Raw genomic sequence first — 22316 nt, forward strand, 5'->3', positions numbered from 1 at the left:
GCCAAATAGGTCTTGATGGTCAGTATATTTCTGCTCCAACATTCAGCAGTTGTGTTGTCTCTTCGACTTTCAACACACAAGCAGAGTACTCTGTTCTCAAAACAGAGCCTTTCAGTGGTGAGGTTGTTCTTCCTGTTTTTATCCTAACTCCGGATTTTCACTTAGCTAGAGTAGAAGTCCAGAAGTTGATTCTGGGGACTTTGCAGGTCAACTTTCATATGGTCTGCAGAAAAAATCGATTTTTGTAATCCACTGTTCATTCATTAATTTAAAACAGAATCCATCAGCCGTAGAGTTGATTTTCAATAGTATTTTATTGTTTTGCAACTTGCTTCACGCTTCTTTCTAAACTTCTCTTGACTATTTCATCAGACGAGGGCAAGTATTTAACATTTTTCTTTAAAAGAGCAGATTGATCAGACCAAAGAAAAATAGAAACAGAATTATGAAGACAAAAACTTACAACTTCCGTTATATTGTAGCGTCTGTCCTAACTCTGCTCATGAATGGCTCATGAGCAGCAACACCTCCAAATAGTAATTCTTCAAGCTCTTGTAACAGAACCTTTGGAGGAATCTCAATCCCGTTCCCATTTGGAATCGGCGGGAAGGATTGCTATCTCAATAGTTGGTACGAGGTTGTCTGTAACAGCACCACTTCCGGGTCCTGCAAAACTGTTCCTTTCCTCACTAGGATCAACAGGGAAGTGGTGAACATATCTCTTCCAAAATCTGACTTCTTCAGCCCTTACGGAGTAGTTCACATCAAAGGTCCTGTGACTTCGTTGGGTTGTTCTAGTAATATTAGTCAAGGACTTCAAAAAACACTACCAGATTTGAACATCACAGGCAGGGGTAGTCCATATTTTCTAACAGATGAGAACCGCCTTGTGGCGGTTGGTTGTGGTACGAAGGCGTTAATGACCGATATAGAATCGGAGATCTTAGGTTGTGAATCAAGCTGCAAAGACACAAAGAGTAATGAAGTAGGTAACTCGCTTTGTAACGGTTACAAATGTTGCCAAGCGAGGTTACCCGTAGAGCGTCCGCAAGCAGTAGGTGTCAACATAGAGAGCAATAACGATACAAGAGGAGAAGGGTGCAAAGCTGCGTTCTTGACAAGTATGAAGTATTTCCCGTCAAATATCACCAAACCAGAATGGTTCCAGGCCGATGGCTACGCTGTAGTAGAACTAGGATGGTATTTTGATACTTCAGATTCTCGCTTTAGGAACCCTTTGGGTTGCACAAACTTGACCCGTTCTAGTGGCTCTTACTTCTTAACCGACATTTGCCTTTGCCGTTACGGTTACTTTTCCAGAATGAGTTATAGAAGCTGTTATTGCGGCAGTGGCTACAGAGGAAACCCATACATACGAGGTGGATGCATCGGTAAGTGCCTGTTTTTCTTCTGTAGTCTTGACCACCAATCAGAAACTCAATAATTATGATTTATGTATGTAGACATTGATGAATGCGAAGTACCCAACAAGTGTGGAGAAGACACTTGTGTGAACATGGCTGGAAGGTACAGTTGCGTGCCAAAGATAACCAAGCCTGCCAAACTCGCTCATGTGCTTCGAGGTTAGTCAAAATTGCACCTTGTGTATACAAGAAAACAAACAAGAACAAAGAATTTAGTGTACCTTAACTTTTCCTTTGTTGTTGCAGGGGTTCTTATAGGTTTGTTGGGACTTCTGTTTTTTGTTATAGGGATTTTTGGGTTATACAAATTTATCAGAAAGCGAAGGCGGATCATCCGTAGCATGAAGTTCTTCAAACGTAATGGAGGCCTATTGTTGAAACAACAGTTAACAACAAAGGACGGCAGTGTCGAGATGTCAAAAATATTCAGCTCGAGAGAGTTGGAGAAAGCCACTGATAACTTCAGCATAGATAGAGTGCTTGGGCAAGGCGGTCAAGGCACTGTGTACAAAAGAATGCTTGTAGATGGGAGTATTGTTGCGGTTAAAAGATCCAAAGTTGTGGATGAAGACAAAATGGAAGAGTTTATCAATGAGATTGTTCTTCTGTCACAAATCAATCACCGCAACATTGTGAAACTCTTGGGATGTTGCTTGGAGACAGAAGTTCCAATCTTGGTGTACGAATATATTCCCAATGGAGATCTGTTCAAGCGGCTTCATGATGAATATGATGATTACATGATGACTTGGGAAGTGCGACTTCGCATAGCCGTAGAGATAGCAGGAGCTCTTTCGTACATGCACTCAGCTGCATCTTTTCCAATATTCCATAGAGATATCAAAACTACCAATATACTGTTGGATGAGAAATACAGAGCAAAAATATCTGATTTCGGAACTTCAAGATCGGTAGCGACTGATCAAACTCACTTAACAACATTAGTTGCAGGAACTTTTGGGTACATGGATCCAGAGTACTTCCTGTCGAGCCAATACACTCACAAAAGCGATGTATATAGTTTCGGTGTTGTGTTGGTGGAGCTCATAACGGGAGAAAAACCAATGTCACGTGTCCGGTCTGAAGAAGGCATAGGTTTGGCAACTTATTTCCTCGAGGCAATGAAAGAGAACAGAGCTGTTGACATAATTGATATTAGGATCAAAGACGAAAGCAAGCAAGTAATGGCGGTAGCAAAACTCGCCAGAAGATGTCTTAATCGAAAAGGGAATAAGCGGCCAAACATGAGAGAGGTTTCAATAAAGCTAGAGAGGATCCGTTCATCACCCAAAGATTTAGATGTCCATACCGAAAACGAAGAAGAAGAAGAAGAGGATCAACTTATGGAAATCAATAGAATATATGATTCTTGAACCGTCGTAAATCAGACTTTGCTTTAATAAAACATTTTGTATCTATATATACATTTTTGCAGCCATCTTGTGAAATAAATTATGGAGTTGGAACTTATTTAAAATGGCTGCCACTGGCTTTTAATTATTGATTTTTTTTTTGCAATAAATTAATTAATAAATAAAAAACATTCCAAATATATTTCAATCCCATATATCACGCAAATTTCTTCAAAATTTGAATTAGATTTCGGTAGCTATTTAAAAAAAAATATTTGACAGACCAAAATACAATTACAATCCCTTAAAATGAGCAAAACACACCTAAATACATTTCTTATCAATTCACTAAACTTATTTCTCCAACATTTGAACTAGATTTCGACAACTATTTAAAACAAAAATTTGTTTGACAAACTAAAATACAATTGCAATCCCGTAAAACATTTATTTTCATTATATATTTAAATTAGCGGTGTACTGCGGTTTTTTTTACGGGACGGATTTGGCGAAACGGGTTTGGAAGGACGTTACTTAATAATAACACTAAACTATAAAATAAAAATAATTTATAAATAAATATAATTTGCAAACTTTTATATATACTGATTTTAAAAAATAAATTGTTTTCGCGGTGTACCGCGGGTTAAAATCGAGTATTGTAGAACTAGAGTTCAATCAATGTGTTGCTGCTACAAAAGTAATACTAGAAAACAGAAGGGACAAATTAATGATTTGGGATCCAGATTTGTCCCGATTTCAGAAGCTTCGTTGGTCTCCTGAGCTGACGACAGCGAGCTTCGACGATTGTGGGCCAAATTACTTTTTCCCAAAAAAAGAACCCAAAAATGTCCATATCAGCAATTAGCTAGCCACGTCATATATTTGACAGTTGGATAATATTCAGTTAGCTTATATTACAAAACACTGCCAAATGGCCTTGCCTCATTGGTCATCGCCATTACATTAATGGTTTTGAAATCCGTTGACTTTTGAGCAAAGACTATTTTGGTCAAACATTGTTTTGCATTTCTTTTCAGTTTTCACGCATGATCCATCTTATCTCATCTTTGACATTTTCGTCCAACAAATGCAAGTCTTGATTTTTGTTTTCTTCCTTCATTACACAACATAAAAAGTCTCAAATAACAAGACCGACTTGACGAGTTGAGAAACAAGTATGAAGAAAGAAACTCAAAACCTCCAATGTATCCCACTAGTGATCTCTGTCTTATCTCTGTTTGGCGTCTCATCAGCAAGAAAACCTCCATATCTGTGTAACAGAGTCTGCGGAGGAATATCAATTCCTTTCCCTTTCGGTATCGGTGGAAAAGAATGCTATCTAAACCCGTGGTACGAGGTTGTATGTAACACCACAACCTCTGTTCCGTTCCTCTCGAGGATCAACAGAGAATTGGTGAACATCTATCTTCCAGATCCTACTGAGTACTACTCTAACGGAGTTGTTCACATCAAAGGTCCCGTAACTTCCTCAGGGTGTTCTACCGGAACATCTCAACCACTTACACCGCAGCCTTTAAACGTTGCAGGCCAAGGCAGTCCCTATTTCCTCACGGACAAGAACCTCCTCATGGCCGTTGGTTGCAACGTCAAGGCCGTTATGATGGATGTCAAATCGCAGATCATCGGTTGCGAGTCAAGTTGCGACGAGAGAAACAGTAGCAGCCAAGTTGTAAGAAACAAAATCTGCAGTGGTAATAAATGTTGCCAGACGAGGATACCGGAAGGGCAGCCGCAAGTAATTGGAGTCAACATAGAGATCCCTGAAAACAAAAACACAACAGAAGGAGGATGCAAAGTTGCATTTTTGACGAGCAACAAATATTCGAGTTTGAATGTTACAGAGCCAGAAGAGTTTCATAGTGATGGATACGCGGTGGTTGAGCTTGGATGGTACTTTGATACTTCGGATTCTCGTGTTTTAAGCCCCATAGGTTGTATGAATGTGTCAGATGCATCACAAGATGGCGGGTATGGTTCCGAGACGATTTGCGTTTGCTCGTACGGCTACTTCTCTGGATTCAGCTATAGGAGTTGCTATTGTAACTCCATGGGTTACGCAGGGAATCCATTCCTTCCAGGTGGATGTGTAGGTAAGAGATGCGTGTTTTTCTTTCTGTATCCATTAATGAATTCAATCAAGTCTTCTATCACTGATTATGAATCAAATTCGTGTAGACATAGATGAATGTAAACTAGAAATAGGACGCAAAAGGTGCAAAGACCAAAGTTGTGTGAATAAGCCCGGTTGGTTTACGTGTGAGCCAAAGAAACCAGGGCAGATCAAGCCAGTGTTCCAAGGTAAAAGTCAATTTGATTTTATCTTGAATGTTGTGTTGAAGATATTATTGTTTTGTTCTGTAATGTACATATTGTTTCTTTTGGTGGTGCAGGTGTTCTTATAGGTTCGGCACTGTTGCTTTTCGCCTTTGGAATTTTCGGGTTGTACAAGTTCATCAAGAAGCAGAGGAGGAGCAGTCGAATGAGAGTGTTCTTCAGGCGTAATGGAGGGATGCTGTTAAAACAACAGTTAGCTAGAAAAGAAGGCAATGTAGAGATGTCAAAGATATTTAGCTCGAACGAGTTGGAGAAAGCTACTGATAACTTTAACACGAATAGGGTTCTTGGGCAAGGAGGTCAAGGTACTGTTTACAAAGGTATGCTCGTTGATGGTAGAATCGTCGCAGTGAAAAGGTCGAAAGCCATGGATGAAGACAAGGTAGAAGAGTTTATCAATGAAGTTGTTGTTCTAGCGCAGATCAACCATAGAAACATTGTTAAACTCTTGGGATGTTGCCTTGAGACGGAAGTTCCAGTCCTGGTTTATGAGTTTGTTCCGAACGGTGACTTATGCAAGCGTCTTCGAGATGAATGTGATGATTACATCATGACATGGGAAGTGCGCCTTCACATTGCAATAGAGATTGCAGGAGCACTTTCGTACCTACACTCGGCTGCATCTTTTCCTATATACCACAGAGATATCAAGACTACCAACATACTACTGGATGAGAAATATCAGGTTAAGGTGTCTGATTTCGGAACTTCAAGATCGGTGACCATAGATCAAACTCACTTGACAACTCAAGTTGCAGGTACTTTTGGGTACGTGGATCCAGAGTACTTTCAATCAAGTAAGTTTACGGATAAAAGTGATGTGTACAGTTTTGGAGTTGTCCTCGTGGAGCTCATTACCGGAAAAAACCCGTCCTCCCGTGTCCAGTCTGAAGAAAACAGGGGATTTGCAGCTCATTTTGTTGCAGCCGTGAAAGAGAACAGATTTCTTGACATAGTTGATGAACGGATCAAAGATGAATGCAACCTGGACCAAGTGATGGCAGTGGCAAAACTCGCTAAAAGATGTTTAAACCGAAAAGGGAAGAAGAGGCCAAACATGAGAGAAGTTTCAGTTGAGCTGGAGAGGATTCGTTCATCATCTTATAAGTCAGAGATTCATAATGATGATGATGATGATGATGATGATGATGATGAGGATGATCAAGCCATGGAACTCAACATTGAAGAGACTTGGGATGTTGGTATGACTGCTCCAGCCTCTATGTTTAATAACGGATCCCCTGCGTCTGATGTTGAGCCTCTGGTTCCTCTACGAACATGGTAGTATACCCTCATCTGATGAAAAAATGTTATGTTTCGATTATGAATTTCTAGCTTTTCACCATGTAACAATAATAAGTAACGTTTCTAGTCTGTACATGTGATTATATGTGTTTCATAAGTCTGTACCCACAGTCATCTCTATGTATTCGACGTTCAAAAGAAAGAATGTTTTAGTCATAAACAGTATCAGGTTTAAGCTTTCACCGATAACACTCTCCAAGGATTTCAGTTTCCCTTAGGAGGTACCTTGGACATGTGTTCTAATTGACACATTGCCTTTCTCTTTGGAGATTCAACGCCAGCAAACTTGGACGGCTTTAAACTCCGATATCCTCTGCTTGAAAACCTTCTTTCCTACGCTACCACTTCAGTGGGCAAGATTTGTTCAATGTTTAACAGAATAAAAAGTCAAAACCAAGAATGTCAACATCATCTATCCATTATCCATGTGATCGGCTGATTGCCACTACCTTGGATTACATTTTATTTGACTGGTCATAGATTCGTTGTTTAGGTCAACTTCTGTTTTGTATCCTGAATCCTGAACGAACATGCCAACATGGTGACGATGGTCAAATGAGTATAATGTGGTGGTCTACTTTCATATGGTCATCAGAAAAAAGGTTAAATTTTTATAATCCAACGTGAACTCATTAAACTTAAATTAGAATCCTTCAGGCATTGACATTGACCAAACTTAATTTGTTTTATAATTCCTTATGCCAACATGGTGACGAACTGACGATGGTCAAATGAGTATAATGTCATTGGTCTACTTTCACATGGTCATGAGCAAAATATTGGATTTGTATATTCAACGTTCAATCATTAACTTAAATTATAATCCCTCAGGCATTGACATTGACCATAGTCTTAGTAGTGTTTACTAATTTTTAGGTGCTTTGTAACTTGCTTCACGCTTCTTTCTAAACCTCTATTGACTTTTACCTTAACATCAGATCGGGCAGGTCCTTAACATGTAGAAAAGCTGATTGAGATTGATCAGATCAAGGACCAAAGTAAAAATACAAGAATTATGAAGACTAAAACTTACCGGTTTGTATGTCTTGTAGCTTCTGTCTTAACTCTGCAGCTCATGAATGGCTCATCAGCAGCAACACCACCGCCACCTCCAAACAGTAAGAATTCTTCAACTTCGTGTAACAGAACCTGTGGAGGAATCTCGATTCCGTTCCCATTTGGAATCGGTGGGAAGGATTGTTATCTCAACGGTTGGTACGAGGTTGTCTGCAACGCCACCACTTCCGGGTCGTCCGGCACAACTGTTCCATTCCTGTCGAGAATCAACAGGGAAGTGGTGAACATCTCTCTTCCAGAAGGTAATAATGAACAATACGGAGTGGTTCACATCAAAGGTCCTGTGACTTCGTTAGGTTGTTCAAGTAATACTAGTCAAGTACCCCAAAAGTCGCTACCGGATTTAAACGTCACGGGCAAGGGCAGCCCATATTTCATCACCGACGAGAACCGCCTCGTGGCTGTGGGTTGCGGTACTAAGGCGTTGATGACGGATATAGAATCAGAGATCTTGGGTTGTGAATCTAGCTGCAAAGATAGCAAGAGTAGTCAAGAAGTAACAAACTTGTTATGTGACGGTTACAAATGTTGCCAGGCGAGGATACCGGTGGAACGTCCACAAGCAGTAGGTGTCAATATAGAGAGCTCAGGAGGAGATGGATGCAAGGTTGCCTTCTTGTCTAGCAAGAGGTATTCCCCGTCAAATGTTACTATACCAGAACAGTTCCATGCTGGTGGCTACGTGGTGGTAGAGCTAGGTTGGTACTTTGCTACTACGGATTCACGCTTTAGGAACCCCTTGGGTTGTATAAATCTGACATATTCGGGATCTTACTTATCCGGTGATAGTTGCCTTTGCGAGTATGGTTACTTTTCCGAAATGAGTTATAGGAACTGCTATTGCTCCCTTGGCTTCACAGGGAATCCATACCTTAGAGGAGGTTGCATTGGTAAGTGTTTGTTTCCTCTTCTTTTTTCGTTGAGAATAAATCAGATCATTAATACTGATAATTGATATATATGCAGACAATGATGATTGCAAAGGACCTAATATCTGTGAAGAAGGCACTTGTGTGAACGTGCCTGGAGGCTATAGATGCGATCCCAAGCCCAAGATAATCAAGCCGGCCAAACCCCTCGTGCTACAAGGTGAGTTCCAATGGCACCTTGCATCTACCATCCTTTAAGGTAGAGCAGAAAACAGTGTTATTTATGTTTTTTCTTGTTATTGCAGGGGTTCTTTTAGGTTTAATGGGACTATTGTTCTTAGTTGTTGGGACGCTTGGGTTGATTATATTTATAAAAAAGAGAAGGAGGATCATCAGTAGCAGGAAGTTCTTCAAACGTAATGGAGGCTTGTTGTTAAAACAACAACTAACTACTACAAATGACGGTAATGTAGACATGTCAAGGCTATTTAGCTCAGAAGAGTTGAAGAAAGCCACCGATAACTTTAGCGTGAAGAGGGTGCTTGGGAAAGGCAGTCAAGGAACTGTGTATAAGGGGATGATGGTGGATGGCAAGATCATTGCGGTTAAAAGATCAAAAGTTGTCGATGAAGATAAGCTCGAAAAGTTCATCAATGAGATCATCCTTCTTTCACAGATTAACCATAGGAATATTGTGAAACTAATAGGATGTTGCTTGGAAACAGAGGTTCCGATCTTGGTTTACGAATATATTCCCAATGGAGATATGTTCAAGCGCCTTCATGATGAATCCGACGATTATGCGATGACTTGGGAAGTGCGTCTTCGCATAGCCATAGAGATCGCGGGAGCTCTAACATACATGCACTCAGCTGCATCATTTCCAATATACCACAGAGATATCAAGACTACCAATATCCTATTGGATGAAAAATACGGAGCTAAGGTTTCTGATTTCGGAACATCAAGATCGGTAACCATTGATCAAACTCACCTGACAACAATGGTTGCAGGAACTTTTGGGTACATGGATCCAGAGTACTTCCTATCAAGCCAATATACTGACAAGAGCGATGTTTATAGTTTCGGGGTTGTCCTGGTAGAGCTCATAACTGGAGAAAAACCGTTGTCCCGAATTCGTTCTGAGGAAGGAAGGGGGTTGGCAACTCATTTCCTCGAGGCCATGAAAGAAAACAGAGTGATTGACATCATTGATATTCGGATCAAAGAAGAAAGCAAGCTTGACCAACTGATGGCAGTGGCGAAACTCGCTCGAAAGTGTCTTAGCCGGAAAGGGATTAAAAGACCAAACATGAGAGAGGCTTCACTCGAGCTGGAGAGGATCCGTTCATCACCTGAAGATTTAGAGGCCCATATTGAAAATGATGATGAAGAGGACCAAGTCATGGAGATCAGCAGAGAATGATTCTGGAAGCGTGTACAAGAATATTTCAGCCTTTATGTAATGTATATGGTGACAAGAAAATCAATAAGATCACTCGGCAGCAAGTCATCCATCTTTAGCCACAAAGTGTATTTGAAATTCGAAGTTAACATGTACTTTTGAAAATGAAGTGTGGACTTTTGGTGTGACTTGAATGTATTATTTGATGACTGGAAAAACTTACTTGTCTAGGAGTCAACGATGTGTCAGAAAATGTTTGACTTCAAGCATTATGGTTTCAGTTTCAGAGTCTCGACCTGTGTAGGTAGTAGAAGTTATATCCCGCTGCTATCATCATTCCGCTGGTAAGAATTCCCAAATATACAGAAACGCATGAGCTCTAATAAGAGCGCCTAATAGAGGCTTGACATACAACCGGAGGTGACGATCCGACTCAAAACAGTGCACATGTATACTCTCATCTCATCTGATGAAATAAAGTTATCTTTCAATTATGAATCTCTGGTTTTATTTCACCATGTAATAATACACACAAATTGCATTATAGAATAAAGAAGAAAAAGAATGTTTTAGTACAAGAACAATAAATGTGGGGGTTTCAAACTTTCACCGATAGATAAACAGTCTAGAAGAATTTAAGTTTCCCTTTGGAGAGAGCTTGAACAAGTTGTAATTGACACATTGCCTTGTCTTTCCCGGTCAAGCCATAGCAGGACGAGTGCCTAGCGCCTAAAGTGACTGCAAAGTAAAGATAAACAGTACAGAGGAAAGCCAAAAGAGCCAAAGCTGTTAAGAGATATTGATGCCTCTGAATAAGAGTCGACCAGCTACCCAACTCGTCCCACTGCTTCTTTAGACATTGTTGTCTCCTTGACGGTGAAGATACAAGCCCATCAAGAACCATGGCTTTATAATACCAATTAACCTGCAAAAATTGACACACAAGTCGTTTTAACACAATTTTACAAGAAACATAAACATGCTATGAAAAGGAGATCATCACAATCAGATTGAATGTAACATTTGGGAGATCACTTTTCCATCATAAACCATCATAAATGTCAATGAGAAACAAGAATTCGAGACACATATCGCTGTTTTGATTGGTTGTGGAAACGACATTAGTCATAATTATAATTACAAAAGAGCTTGGATCGTATACGAAAGATGAAAATGAAAGCAACAAATTGCCAACAATAACGTCATTCTCAATCAATCATCAATCACAATACACAACAACAACAACTCGCGATCGATGCACATTGGATAATCGAGGGAAACAGATCCGAAGTAGGTGAAAGATTATTAGAAAACGAACCGGTGAGAATCGGTTTAGAGATCTGGAGAAGAAAAAGCTAGATTCCAGCTCCGTCGACAACCCCCGAAATCTTCAGCAGTGTTGTTGCGATATGGAGAGAGAGAGAGAGATGGATCTCCTCCGTAGATTGATGATGGCTCGAGCTGGGCCGATTTGCCGGATACGCCGTACGCGGCTTATTATGTCCGTTACATAAAACGGGAATTTAGGGATTTTATATACAAAACAATAAAAAGATAAAAAATAGGAAAGAAGATATATAAAGAGGACAAAAAAATGATGATGCGTTGTTTGTTAGCTTCCACTCCTTTGTGTTTTGAAGATGATGGGCATGTTGTTAGAATCCGATGATGAGTGATGACATTTACCTAGGACTATGATCTGACTCTTGCAGCTTCCAGAGGGCATTTACGAATACGTATTAAGATAAACTTTTTTAATCATTAACGAGAAGACAACTCATGTTCTAGTAATCACGATAATGTTTAGTACTTTTGTATATTGTATTTGTATGACAGTATGAGGTGTTCAATATTTTGGTTTGCTTCCAACTAAACTAAAAGTCTAAAATACATTGTTTTAGTTGCACTGAAATCCTAATAGACTGAGTTGCCGTTGCCGTGAATCACTTTAGCCGGTTAGCATTTAGCATCCAAACCAAAACTATTTACCCCCAATAGCCTAGAGTTTTTTTTTTATAACTTTTTTCTTTTTCTTTGTAAGGAGACTTGCAAGGTTTTAGTAGAGGTCTATCTTAATCAAAAGCCCATGCATGATAAACAGAAGGAGAAATTAAAATAATTTGGGCCATTAGTGGGCCAAACATGAAAACTTGGTATTGATGGTTTACTAGTTCCTTTGTAAGTTGGTCAAAAGTCCGAAATCAGGAGCGAGATAATAAAGAAACAACGAGTTGTTTTACTTTTCAAGGAGAGGATAGCTCAAGGTTTTTGATCGATCGCAAGGTATTTTGATTCTCTCTTTCTCAAGCGATTTTCGTTTTCCTTCTTTTGTTCCAGAGGTCAAATTCAATCCCTAAAGCTAGGTTTCTCGGGTGAAGCTTTAGATCGGGAGCTATGATTTCATCTCGAATTTGGGGATAAATTTCAGCTTATTTTAACCAATTTCAATTGATTCCAAATAATTCTGTTTATCTCTGAGCAAAATTGATTAATTTTCGATTCGGTCTTTAAAAAGCTGCTTTTCTTACCGTCTCCATCCGAAATTAGTTTTTTTTGTTTGTTTGATGATTTGTGTTTTGATGATTTGTGTTTGCGTTTTGGTTGATACTAGCAGCTGAATATTGAATCCAACCTTTAATCTGAGAGGAGAAAGAAGATGTTTGCAGCTTCTTGTCTCGCATCGTGTTGTGCTGCTTGTGCCTGCGATGCTTGCCGTACTGTGGTTTCTGGGATCAGCAGACGTTCTGCTAGAATTGCTTACTGTGGTCTCTTTGCACTTTCCTTAATCGTTTCATGGATTCTCCGTGAAGTTGCTGCTCCTCTCATGGAGAAGCTCCCTTGTAAGTTTTTTTGTTATTATACTTCTCGTGAGATTATTTTGGTGTATGCAACTAATCATTGACATTGTGTGCAGGGATTAACCATTTTCACAAGACACCTGATCGTGAATGGTTTGAGACTGATGCTGTGTTGCGTGTCAGCTTAGGGAATTTCTTGTTTTTCTCTATTCTATCGGTTATGATGATCGGTGTGAAAAATCAGAAAGACCCTCGTGATGGTATACACCATGGTGGTTGGATGATGAAAATAATCTGTTGGTGCATTTTAGTCATCTTTATGTTCTTCCTTCCAAATGAAATCATCAGTTTCTATGGTAAGTTTCTGTTTATCATTGCAAAGTGATTAGTGAATCGATTAACTTGGAACTAATGGGAATCAATTTTACATCTTGCAGAGTCGATGTCAAAGTTTGGTGCTGGATTTTTCCTGCTTGTTCAAGTTGTACTTCTTTTGGATTTTGTTCATGGATGGAATGACACATGGGTTGGCTACGACGAGCAGTTCTGGTTAGTAAATATATTTGCAATTAAATCATGTGACTTCATTATCCCACTACTAATCTAAGTACTTGACTTTTATATATAGGTATGCTGCTTTGCTCGTTGTTTCTCTTGTATGTTACTTGGCAACATTCGTCTTCTCTGGGTTTCTCTTCCACTGGTTTACTCCATCTGGACATGATTGTGGACTCAACACCTTCTTCATTATCATGACTTTGATATTTGTATTCGTCTTTGCCATTGTAGTTTTGCATCCTACTGTAAGTTTTGACTGAAACCTTATATTTCTCTTATCTGAGATCTTATTTGATTCCCAATTTCAGGCTCACTGAAGTCAAATTAACCTATTCTTTTGCAGGTCGGTGGAAGCATTTTACCAGCATCGGTTATATCTCTGTACTGCATGTACCTCTGTTACAGTGGACTTGCAAGTGAACCCCGGGATTACGAGTGCAATGGTCTCCACAATCACTCTAAAGCTGTTTCAACAGGCACAATGACCATTGGCTTACTCACAACTGTTCTCTCGGTTGTTTATTCTGCTGTTCGTGCTGGTTCTTCCACTACTCTTCTCTCCCCTCCTGATTCTCCTCGCGCAGGTATGTTTCTGACAAAAAAAACCTTCTCCTATACTTTGCCTCCTTATATTGCAAGATAAGGATTCATTCGGAAACTCGAATCAAACCTGAACTGAAACATATATTCTAAATCCCTATATTGAAACCTTGTTGTGTGAGTGTTTGAGAGTTGCTTCTAAGTATCATAACGTATTTCCTTTCAATGAAAATTTTCAGAGAAGCCTCTGCTTCCGATAGACGGGAAAGCAGAAGAGAAGGAAGAGAAAGAGAATAAAAAACCAGTTTCATACTCATACGCATTCTTCCACATCATCTTCTCCCTTGCGAGCATGTACTCTGCAATGCTCCTAACCGGCTGGTCAACTTCAGTTGGTGAAAGTGGTAAGCTGGTGGATGTCGGGTGGCCTTCAGTGTGGGTCCGTGTTGTGACCAGCTGGGCCACTGCTGGTCTCTTCATCTGGTCCCTTGTTGCTCCCATTCTCTTCCCCGACCGTGAGTTCTGAGCTAATGCATCTACTTGAGATTCTGAATAACTTTTCATGAATCTTCAATTTGTAAAAAAATATTCGATCTTTCTACTATAATAGAACATCGTGTGCTTAATCACGAATGGCCTTTGTTGGCCCTTCTGTAATATGAAGATGATATAAATAAATTCCTTTCTCGTAATTTTCATCTGTCTCGACTTCTCCACAATTGCGTTTTGCCCGATTCGCGTTTGTGTTTTGTTTGGTCAAAACGGTGGCGCAAGGCTGGTATGAATGAATTCTGATTAAATTATCATATGTTAAACGTACCGATCATTGTTATGATTATTATACTGGTAAGGTAGTAAACCGGAAATTAAAAAAATTGCACTGGATTGATTAATGTTTTATCCGGGTAAATTTTAGAAAGAAGGGTGTGTCACGTGCGATGCACGTGGAGCTCTTGCCGCGTTTTAAAACGCTATGTTGTTGACAGCGACTGTTTGATAAAGTCGGCATTGTTGTACAGTGATTGAAAATCAAAAAGCTCTTTTAGGTCACTCTCTATTTTTCGCTCCCTCGCCGGACTTTGCTGACGCCGCCGGTTATATCTTCTAGTCTCATTCGTCGACATGAAGCTCACTGTTAAGACTCTCAAGGGTAGCCATTTTGAGATTAGGGTTCTTCCCACCGACACGGTTAGTCCTTCTCCTTTTCCGCTTCCTTGGTCCGTACCTACGTGTAATACTGTATTAGGAAATCAGTAGATTTAGATATCTTCTGAAGATGAGAGATGCTGCTATACCAATCTGGGTTATGAAACATGTGACTTGTTGAACAGCTTTCTAGAAATGCTAGATTTAGAATTTTGAGTTTTTTTTTTTCCGATGAAATGGATGGGTTGAGTGAGTGTATTTGTCTATGAGTTCTTACATGGTTATATCCTGGAATTTTTCTACTTTGCTTTGAAGATAATGGCGGTGAAGAAGAATATTGAAGATTCACAAAGCAAAGACAACTATCCTTGTGGGCAGCAATTACTGATTCACAATGGAAAGGTTTTGAAAGATGAAACTACCTTGGTGGAGAACAAGGTTACCGAGGAGGGTTTTCTTGTCGTGATGCTTAGCAAGGTACCTATCTGATTTCTTTTATGATCCTAGATAGTGCTTAGTGTGAGTCACTCTAAGCAACCTGGATTTATATATCCTTCTTAGTCCCATTAGATATAGTGGCTGTGTTTTCTATGACTAATGATCGCAATAGCAGAAACTCATATTGATAAAACTTTGTTTTTGTTATAAGCAATACATATTTCTAGTGGAAGCTTAGATGATAGGTGAATAAATAACAAATTAAGAAACGCTACAAGGGAACCTATGTGCTTGTGCTGACAACATCTTTGCTTTTTTTTTTTTGCAATGGATAGAGCAAAACTGCAAGTTCAGCTGGTCCCTCTTCTACTCAGGTAAGCTTATTTCTTAGTTTCTCATGTTTGTGCACATCACTTGGTCAGTTCAGTATTCCTCGTTGAAGAACTTTCTTTCTATCTCACAGCCTACTTCTACCACGACATCTACCATATCTTCAACCACGGTAATTTTCTTACATTGTTTGGGAATTGTGCAGTCCACATTTTGTTTCCTTGGTTCATTTAACACAAGTTTCTATCAATCAACCAGCTTGCAGCTCCGTCGACAACCCAGTCTATTGCTGTGCCGGCTTCAAATTCTACTCCCGTTCAAGAACAACCAACGTAAATTTTATTCTTGAACAAGAGGCTTTATTGGGAATTTTTGTTTTTCAGTAATCAAGTTCTATATTCTCTATGATCTCCACACCATTGCAGGGCACAAAGTGACACCTATGGTCAAGCTGCTTCAACTTTAGTTAGTGGCAGTAGTATTGAGCAAATGGTTCAACAAATAATGGAAATGGGAGGAGGCAGTTGGGACAAAGAAACGGTTACTCGTGCACTTCGTGCAGCATATAACAACCCTGAGAGAGCAGTGGATTATCTATATTCTGTATGCCCCTTCTCTGTAACAGTGTTCTGTGAATATTTGAAGGGATTGAAACTGCTGATGTCTATTTTAATTTTCAGGGAATTCCTGAAACAGTAACCATTCCAGCAACTAATTTATCTGGAGTAGGATCTGGTAGAGAACTTACTGCTCCTCCTCCCTCTGGAGGCCCTAATTCATCTCCTCTGGATTTGTTTCCCCAGGTATGAGCATGGTACTTTTGATTCATTGGAAAGAGTTTATAGAAGTTGAGTTCCCATTGCAAGGCACGGTTTTTTTTTTCTTTCCCAGGAAGCAGTTTCTGATGCAGCAGGTGGAGATCTTGGAACGCTTGAATTCCTCAGAGGCAATGATCAGGTTGTCATTATATCCGTACCCTCTTTTCATTAGTGAGTCGAGTAGAATGATTAAGGATTTGAAACTTGGTTGCTAGATTTGTTAGAAGCCTGTTTCATCACCTTCATGGAGGTGTATTTTAGCCTACTTCTATGTGATATTGCTTTGAACATTCGATGCTTCTTCTTCATACACTTATCTTGTTACATTTCCATTTGTTATAGTTCCAACAATTACGCTCCATGGTCAATTCCAACCCCCAGATTCTGCAGGTGAGTGAATCTTAATCTTAGTCTGACTTTTTATTGCTTCTGAACATCTCACGATTTCATTGCTGTTTCTGTTACAGCCTATGCTTCAAGAGCTCGGAAAGCAGAACCCCCAACTTCTGAGGCTAATTCAAGAGAACCAAGCCGAATTTCTTCAGTTACTAAACGAGCCCTACGAAGGATCTGACGGGTTAGTACTATATACTGGAGATCGTTTTCTTGTTTGGGCCACTGGTTGAATCGCTAAATTAGTGATTGATCAGAGCAATCACGTCTATATGAATATATGTGATCCCATGACTCAATGCCTCTTATTAATTGCTTAAAACATTCAGGGATGTGGATATCTTCGATCAACCTGATCAAGAAATGCCCCACTCAGTCAACGTTACCCCTGAAGAGCAAGAATCAATTGAACGGGTACCTACACTTACATTCCTCACCACCATTATCTCAACATGTAATGCCATTTCTCATCCCTTCTAACACTTGCGTTAAACCTTTCTGATCAGCTTGAGGCAATGGGGTTTGATAGAGCAATAGTCATAGAAGCCTTCCTTTCCTGTGACCGTAACGAGGAATTGGCTGCAAACTATCTACTAGAGCACTCAGCAGATTTTGAAGACTGAGTTCCGAGCCTTTTAACCTGAACAAAGCACAAGATTTTGTTTTGTTTCTCCACCCCTTTTATCTGAACTGTTACTATGCTCAGAGAATCAAATGATTATATCTTACACCTCCATATTTACCTTGAAGAATAATCTGCGTTTTCCACACTGTAAACACAATTCATTGTGTTTCTCTCTACTGAAATGATTATTAACAATATGATATGGTTTTAAATAAATTGTGGTCATACTCGCATGTTGTGTGATTGTGATTATTCCAGCTCACAGGTATCCTTATTAAATCGATATTGTCTGGCTATATCATAGTGTTTATACACAAAGCACAAGAAACAATAAGCAATGTTACACAGTATCTCTCACTAAACATATTTTCTGGGAAACAAAAGATTTTCATCATGCTCTCTGCCATGCATCTCCTTCTTCATCACACCTTCCATTGTTCTGACTCCAGGTTGCATTTCACTCATTAGCAGCAGCAGCCGCAGCCTGTTTTAACAATAATCCATCCCTATTAATCAACACCTCTGCCTACTACTTCCAGAGACCTTTAGGTGTGTTAACTGCAAACTTATTTGCTACAAACGCAAGATGGATTATCACTTACCTGGTTAAGAGGATTATCTGGTGATTTCTTCCACATCTTCCATATCAAGTCCTTGTACTGTGTGTGAGTTAGACCTGGTTTCTCAGACTTGAGCCTTGGAAGTTCCACTTCTTCATATGCCTAAATCACAATCATAGAAACAACTCAGTATATAGATCCACCAGAATTTGGCTTTGCGTATCATGATCAATCTATCAAACAATTATCATTTCAACAACAGAACTCTCCTAATATATAACTTCAAAAATTCATACAAGAACAATCCGGATTGTCTGCTAATATGATCCACTACAAGGAGCAACTACTAATTTCCTCTATAATGACGGAATCTGAACATCAAACACAAGTGCTATGAATCAAGAAGCATTATAGCAAAAGGCACACGAGGTATACCTTAAAAGAAGCCTTGAGCCTCTTCTCCGGGTGTCGATCAACGGGCAGGTTATCTGACACAGTAATCCGTGCAAGAGCCTCGTCAACGGTATGTGCCTCGATGAGAGAATCATCGCGATTGGTATTGGTCACCAGAACCATCTTTTCATACTCATCTTCCCCTGCCATGCGAGTCTGTTTCTTCTTAGAGTCTTCTGCTTTCTTAGCCAGAGCCACTTGATCTTCCTCGCGTCTTCGGATGAGCTCAGCCTCTGTGACCTTAGGAACCGGCACAGTGACGCGATTCGCCTTCTTGTCTGGCTTTTTCAAAGCCTTCTCCAACTCTTTCTCCTCCTGCTCAGCCAGACGCTTCGCCTCCAATTTCTTAGCGGCGGTCTCTGCCTTCTTCTCCGCTTCCTCTTCTCGCTTCTTCACCGCTTTGGATTTGGGACCTTCCGCCTCGCGCCAGTATTGTTCCTCTTTCTCCCGAGTCTGACGATCCTTCTGCTCAGCCTCCGCGGCGTTCTTACGAGATTTGGCGACCTCCGCCTTGCTGTTCAGACCCATCTTCTTCGGCATATTCGATTCGCTGGGGTTAATTGATCTCTCTCGCTCTCTCGATTGTTGAATTCGCTTAGGGTTACGATTCAACTTTGTGTGATAGATAAGAAATGAATTAACCGTACCGCTCAGAGCTGAGAATTGACTGGTTCGATCTTAACAGCTTTGTTTGGTTAAGGCGGTGGCTCAAAAGCTGGGTCAACAACCGATCGATCATTTCATTTGTTAAGGTCGTTAACCGGGATTCTTTTTTTCAAAAATCCACTACAATCCCTTGTCCAAAGTTTAGAGGGCCGCTTAACGGTTCAACCAACTTAATCCGAGAAAAGCCCAAGTTTTGATGGAGTTTGGGAAATTTGAACTATTTTAAATTGGCAATAACCATAATTTAGTTTGCTTTGTAAAGTAATTGATCACACACTATAGACTTTTACTTCTCTTAGACATTAGGTTTTGATAGGAGGAGAATCTAGTGTATTTTTTTTTTTTTCACAAGAAACAACGTATGTAACAATTATATACACTTGATGCATATTCTTAGGAAGAGTTTGGACTTCGGAAATATTGATTTTTTACATGCAATGTTAGACATAGAACCTGATAAATTTGGAGTCTTAGACTAATCACTATAAAACATATATACAGTGATTGTCATTTGATTGAAACATCCGACCAGAGGCAAGAGACACGTTTCAGGTTCTATGTCAATTACGTGAACAATTCTTGCTAATACTAAATGTTTCAGTAAAATCAGATTTTTAAAATTTGAAGGGGCAGAAAACATTTAAAGAGTGATAAAGTGGCTCACGTGCAGTACCAAGCTGCGACCTCTTTCCAATATCTCTCTCTCTTTCTCTAATTCTTTTTGACTAAAAATAAGTACTTTTTTGAATAGTCAGTCTTAACGGGAGTGGAGTTAGTAAACACTTTTGTGCTCTGGTCTGTGTTCAAGTTTTGTCTCTTCTCAAACAGAGAATCCTAAACAGTTTACGAGATTCTTGATTGTCTCTACTCACTAATGTTTTGTAAAGATGTGATTTTTGCTTCTCTCTATCTTAGTCTTTTTTCTTGTTGATGTTGAAATGGAAGCTGTGAGTCTTTAAACGGGAATTTATTGCCGACCAAACCCCAGACAAAAAAACAGGTCTCTGGTAGATTCTATTTCTAACTATCGATTTTAAGAAAAAGGCTTTAACTTGTTTTGAAAGATTGGGGATTTGCAAATGGGTTTGTGTCATTCGAAAATTGATAAGACCACGAGGAAGGAAACCGGAGCTACAAGCACCGCCACTACTACTGTAGAGAGACAGAGCTCCGGGAGGCTGCGGAGGCCTAGAGACTTATACAGCGGCGGCGAAATCAGTGAGATTCAACAAGTCGTGGGTCGGCTTGTTGGCAATGGTTCTAGTGAAATTGCTTGTCTTTACACACAACAAGGCAAAAAAGGAACTAACCAAGACGCCATGCTTGTCTGGGAGGTTCGTGTTTCACTTTTTTTTTATTAGGGTTTTAGTTCACTGTGATGAAATGTTGGATTGTTTGATGTTTAGAAGCCTTTTTGTTATGCTGTTGCTGCTACAGTTACAATGCTCTTCTTGTTGCTATTGATGTTCTTCTTGTGATGTATTTTAGCTTTTTTATATCTTCTTCTTGTTTAACTTGTTACAGAATTTCTGTTCGAGAAGCGATACAGTGTTATGTGGTGTATTTGATGGACATGGTCCATTTGGTCATATGGTTTCAAAGAGAGTCCGAGATATGTTACCTTTCACATTATCAACTCAACTGAAAACGACCTCAGGAACAGAACAAAGCAGCTCCAAGAATGGCCTCAACTCTGCGCCTACTTGTGTAGATGAAGAGCAATGGTGTGAGTTACAGCTATGTGAGAAGGACGAAAAGCTATTCCCCGAGATGTATCTCCCTCTTAAAAGGGCTTTGCTCAAGACTTGTCAACAGATGGATAAGGAGTTAAAAATGCATCCAACCATCAATTGTTTCTGCAGCGGAACAACTTCTGTCACTGTAATCAAACAGGTGAAAGTCCGATCACCGGTTATTTACTCTATCATTGGCTCTGTTCAATGACTGTTTGGTATATATTCCTTTATAGGGTAAGGATCTGGTGGTGGGAAATATTGGTGACTCGAGAGCCGTTCTAGCCACAAGAGACCAAGACAATGCTTTGGTGGCTGTACAATTGACCATAGACTTAAAACCTGATTTGCCAAGTATATCTAGTCTCTTCTTTATGTTGTCACTATTGATCATCTTTGGAAACATAATCTGATTTTCTTCTCTATGTACTTGCTTTAGGTGAATCAGCAAGAATCCATAGATGTAAAGGTAGAGTGTTTGCCTTACAAGACGAGCCTGAGGTTGCGCGTGTGTGGTTACCGAACAGCGATTCACCTGGTTTAGCAATGGCTCGAGCTTTTGGGGACTTCTGCCTTAAAGATTATGGTCTAATCTCTGTCCCGGATATCAACTACCATAGACTCACTGAAAGAGATCAGTATATTATTCTAGCTACTGACGGGGTACACATTACTCTTCTTATTCTTCTCACTGGTTACTATCGAAATCTTTGGAGCTAAAGTGTCTCTAATGCTAGGTATGGGATGTTTTGTCGAACAAAGAAGCTGTTGATATTGTGGCTTCAGCTCCTAGTCGAGATACTGCAGCTCGTGCTGTAGTCGACACGGCGGTTCGAGCATGGAGGCTTAAGTATCCTACTTCCAAGAATGATGATTGTGCTGTAGTATGTCTCTTTCTTGAAGACACTTCAGCAGGAGGAACCGTGGAAGTTTCGGAAACCGTTAATCATTCTCATGAAGAGTCTACAGAGAGTGTCACCATAACATCAAGCAAAGATGCCGACAAGAAGGAAGAGGCTTCAACAGAAACAAATGAGACTGTACCGGTTTGGGAGATAAAAGAAGAAAAGACGCCTGAGAGTTGCAGGATTGAGTCCAAGAAGACAACACTCGCAGAGTGTATATCGGTGAAGGATGATGAAGAGTGGTCGGCGTTGGAAGGATTGACTAGAGTCAACAGTCTCTTGAGCATTCCTAGGTTCTTCTCTGGCGAGCTAAGATCAAGTAGCTGGAGAAAATGGTTGTGAGTCAACAAAACTCATAAATGATCAAATTAACAAAGAATCACTGATTTTCATTTCATGATTGGTTTTCTTTCCATTGATGACATAAAAATCGGTGTTTCCAAATGTCACAAAATGTTCGTTGCTTCATATAGCGAAGTCAGACAAGTTTTTTCTTGGAAGAACTCATAGATACATTTTTTTGTCTCTGCGTTCTATTTACTTGCTACCATATCTTAAATCTT

The 22316-nt window shown here is 39.8% G+C and overlaps 7 protein-coding genes and 1 pseudogene across 10 annotated transcripts; 6 read left to right on the plus strand and 2 right to left on the minus strand.

Moving 5' to 3' along the window:
- Positions 1 to 414: 414 nt before the first annotated feature.
- On the plus strand, positions 415 to 2913 carry WAKL3 (annotated as a pseudogene). Its single transcript has 3 exons — positions 415 to 1391; positions 1464 to 1583; positions 1671 to 2913.
- Positions 2914 to 3839: 926 nt separating this feature from the next.
- Positions 3840 to 6602, plus strand: WAKL4 (wall associated kinase-like 4). The gene is made up of 3 exons (NM_001332211.1): positions 3840 to 4890; positions 4976 to 5098; positions 5191 to 6602. Exons 1-3 carry the CDS (start codon positions 3957 to 3959, stop codon positions 6417 to 6419), a joined length of 2286 nt encoding a protein of 761 aa, NP_001319018.1. The 5' UTR covers positions 3840 to 3956; the 3' UTR covers positions 6420 to 6602.
- Positions 6603 to 7307: 705 nt separating this feature from the next.
- On the plus strand, positions 7308 to 10043 carry WAKL5 (wall associated kinase-like 5). The gene is made up of 3 exons (NM_101483.2): positions 7308 to 8406; positions 8483 to 8605; positions 8691 to 10043. Exons 1-3 carry the CDS (start codon positions 7455 to 7457, stop codon positions 9809 to 9811), a joined length of 2196 nt encoding a protein of 731 aa, NP_173067.2. The 5' UTR covers positions 7308 to 7454; the 3' UTR covers positions 9812 to 10043.
- Positions 10044 to 10207: 164 nt separating this feature from the next.
- AT1G16170 (ephrin-A3 protein) lies at positions 10208 to 11544 on the minus strand. The gene is made up of 2 exons (NM_101484.5): positions 11109 to 11544; positions 10208 to 10715 (listed from the first exon to the last, which is right to left on the minus strand). Exon 2 carries the CDS (start codon positions 10692 to 10694, stop codon positions 10416 to 10418), a length of 279 nt encoding a protein of 92 aa, NP_563992.1. The 5' UTR covers positions 10695 to 10715; positions 11109 to 11544; the 3' UTR covers positions 10208 to 10415.
- A 47-nt stretch (positions 11545 to 11591) lies between these two features.
- On the plus strand, positions 11592 to 14444 carry AT1G16180 (Serinc-domain containing serine and sphingolipid biosynthesis protein). 2 transcript variants are annotated; one of them, NM_101485.4, is made up of 7 exons: positions 11592 to 12073; positions 12405 to 12630; positions 12705 to 12944; positions 13026 to 13137; positions 13217 to 13391; positions 13490 to 13730; positions 13926 to 14444. In NM_101485.4, the coding sequence occupies exons 2-7, from the start codon at positions 12447 to 12449 to the stop codon at positions 14210 to 14212; spliced, it is 1239 nt and encodes a 412-aa protein (NP_173069.1). In that variant the 5' UTR covers positions 11592 to 12073; positions 12405 to 12446; the 3' UTR covers positions 14213 to 14444. The 2 variants fall into 2 exon arrangements, with proteins under 2 accessions (NP_173069.1, NP_001185008.1); NM_001198079.1 differs by having other exon boundaries at positions 11969 to 12073; positions 12402 to 12630.
- Positions 14445 to 14660: 216 nt separating this feature from the next.
- On the plus strand, positions 14661 to 17645 carry RAD23A (Rad23 UV excision repair protein family). Of its 2 annotated transcripts, NM_101486.3 has the most exons (12): positions 14661 to 14874; positions 15148 to 15309; positions 15606 to 15644; positions 15734 to 15772; positions 15859 to 15932; positions 16026 to 16203; positions 16281 to 16403; positions 16492 to 16557; positions 16761 to 16808; positions 16886 to 16995; positions 17141 to 17225; positions 17318 to 17645. In NM_101486.3, the coding sequence occupies exons 1-12, from the start codon at positions 14809 to 14811 to the stop codon at positions 17432 to 17434; spliced, it is 1107 nt and encodes a 368-aa protein (NP_173070.1). In that variant the 5' UTR covers positions 14661 to 14808; the 3' UTR covers positions 17435 to 17645. The 2 variants fall into 2 exon arrangements, with proteins under 2 accessions (NP_173070.1, NP_001323115.1); NM_001332212.1 differs by having other exon boundaries at positions 14688 to 15309.
- On the minus strand, positions 17641 to 19295 carry AT1G16210 (coiled-coil protein). The gene is made up of 3 exons (NM_101487.5): positions 18432 to 19295; positions 18039 to 18158; positions 17641 to 17920 (listed from the first exon to the last, which is right to left on the minus strand). Exons 1-3 carry the CDS (start codon positions 18987 to 18989, stop codon positions 17894 to 17896), a joined length of 705 nt encoding a protein of 234 aa, NP_563993.1. The 5' UTR covers positions 18990 to 19295; the 3' UTR covers positions 17641 to 17893.
- A 508-nt stretch (positions 19296 to 19803) lies between these two features.
- Positions 19804 to 22312, plus strand: AT1G16220 (Protein phosphatase 2C family protein). The gene is made up of 5 exons (NM_101488.2): positions 19804 to 20449; positions 20640 to 21008; positions 21085 to 21202; positions 21288 to 21511; positions 21586 to 22312. The coding sequence occupies exons 1-5, from the start codon at positions 20195 to 20197 to the stop codon at positions 22093 to 22095; spliced, it is 1476 nt and encodes a 491-aa protein (NP_173072.1). The 5' UTR covers positions 19804 to 20194; the 3' UTR covers positions 22096 to 22312.
- The last annotated feature ends 4 nt before the right edge of the window (positions 22313 to 22316 follow it).

This window comes from Arabidopsis thaliana (genome assembly GCF_000001735.4).
Source record: "Arabidopsis thaliana chromosome 1 sequence".
In the NCBI taxonomy this organism is placed as follows: domain Eukaryota; kingdom Viridiplantae; phylum Streptophyta; class Magnoliopsida; order Brassicales; family Brassicaceae; genus Arabidopsis; species Arabidopsis thaliana.

Bases quoted from the DNA above. Each gene is read 5' to 3' on its own strand.
- WAKL4 (NM_001332211.1), top strand. From the start codon at position 3,957: ATGAAGAAAGAAACTCAAAACCTCCAATGTATCCCACTAGTGATCTCT. The intron at 4,891-4,975 runs GTAAGAGATGCG...AAATTCGTGTAG, and splicing joins CCTTCCAGGTGGATGTGTAG to ACATAGATGAATGTAAACTA. The intron at 5,099-5,190 runs GTAAAAGTCAAT...TTGGTGGTGCAG, and splicing joins GATCAAGCCAGTGTTCCAAG to GTGTTCTTATAGGTTCGGCA.
- WAKL5 (NM_101483.2), top strand. From the start codon at position 7,455: ATGAAGACTAAAACTTACCGGTTTGTATGTCTTGTAGCTTCTGTCTTA. The intron at 8,407-8,482 runs GTAAGTGTTTGT...ATATATATGCAG, and splicing joins CCTTAGAGGAGGTTGCATTG to ACAATGATGATTGCAAAGGA. The intron at 8,606-8,690 runs GTGAGTTCCAAT...TTGTTATTGCAG, and splicing joins CAAACCCCTCGTGCTACAAG to GGGTTCTTTTAGGTTTAATG.
- AT1G16170 (NM_101484.5), bottom strand. From the start codon at position 10,694: ATGGTTCTTGATGGGCTTGTATCTTCACCGTCAAGGAGACAACAATGT.
- AT1G16180 (NM_101485.4), top strand. From the start codon at position 12,447: ATGTTTGCAGCTTCTTGTCTCGCATCGTGTTGTGCTGCTTGTGCCTGC. The intron at 12,631-12,704 runs GTAAGTTTTTTT...CATTGTGTGCAG, and splicing joins TCTCATGGAGAAGCTCCCTT to GGATTAACCATTTTCACAAG. The intron at 13,138-13,216 runs GTTAGTAAATAT...TTTTATATATAG, and splicing joins GGCTACGACGAGCAGTTCTG to GTATGCTGCTTTGCTCGTTG.
- RAD23A (NM_101486.3), top strand. From the start codon at position 14,809: ATGAAGCTCACTGTTAAGACTCTCAAGGGTAGCCATTTTGAGATTAGG. The intron at 15,933-16,025 runs GTAAATTTTATT...ACACCATTGCAG, and splicing joins CCCGTTCAAGAACAACCAAC to GGCACAAAGTGACACCTATG. The intron at 16,404-16,491 runs GTATGAGCATGG...TTTCTTTCCCAG, and splicing joins CTCTGGATTTGTTTCCCCAG to GAAGCAGTTTCTGATGCAGC.
- AT1G16210 (NM_101487.5), bottom strand. From the start codon at position 18,989: ATGCCGAAGAAGATGGGTCTGAACAGCAAGGCGGAGGTCGCCAAATCT. The intron at 18,159-18,431 runs GTATACCTCGTG...ATTGTGATTTAG, and splicing joins GGCTCAAGGCTTCTTTTAAG to GCATATGAAGAAGTGGAACT. The intron at 17,921-18,038 runs GTAAGTGATAAT...TTGTTAAAACAG, and splicing joins CAGATAATCCTCTTAACCAG to GCTGCGGCTGCTGCTGCTAA.
- AT1G16220 (NM_101488.2), top strand. From the start codon at position 20,195: ATGGGTTTGTGTCATTCGAAAATTGATAAGACCACGAGGAAGGAAACC. The intron at 21,009-21,084 runs GTGAAAGTCCGA...ATTCCTTTATAG, and splicing joins CTGTCACTGTAATCAAACAG to GGTAAGGATCTGGTGGTGGG. The intron at 21,512-21,585 runs GTACACATTACT...CTCTAATGCTAG, and splicing joins TTATTCTAGCTACTGACGGG to GTATGGGATGTTTTGTCGAA.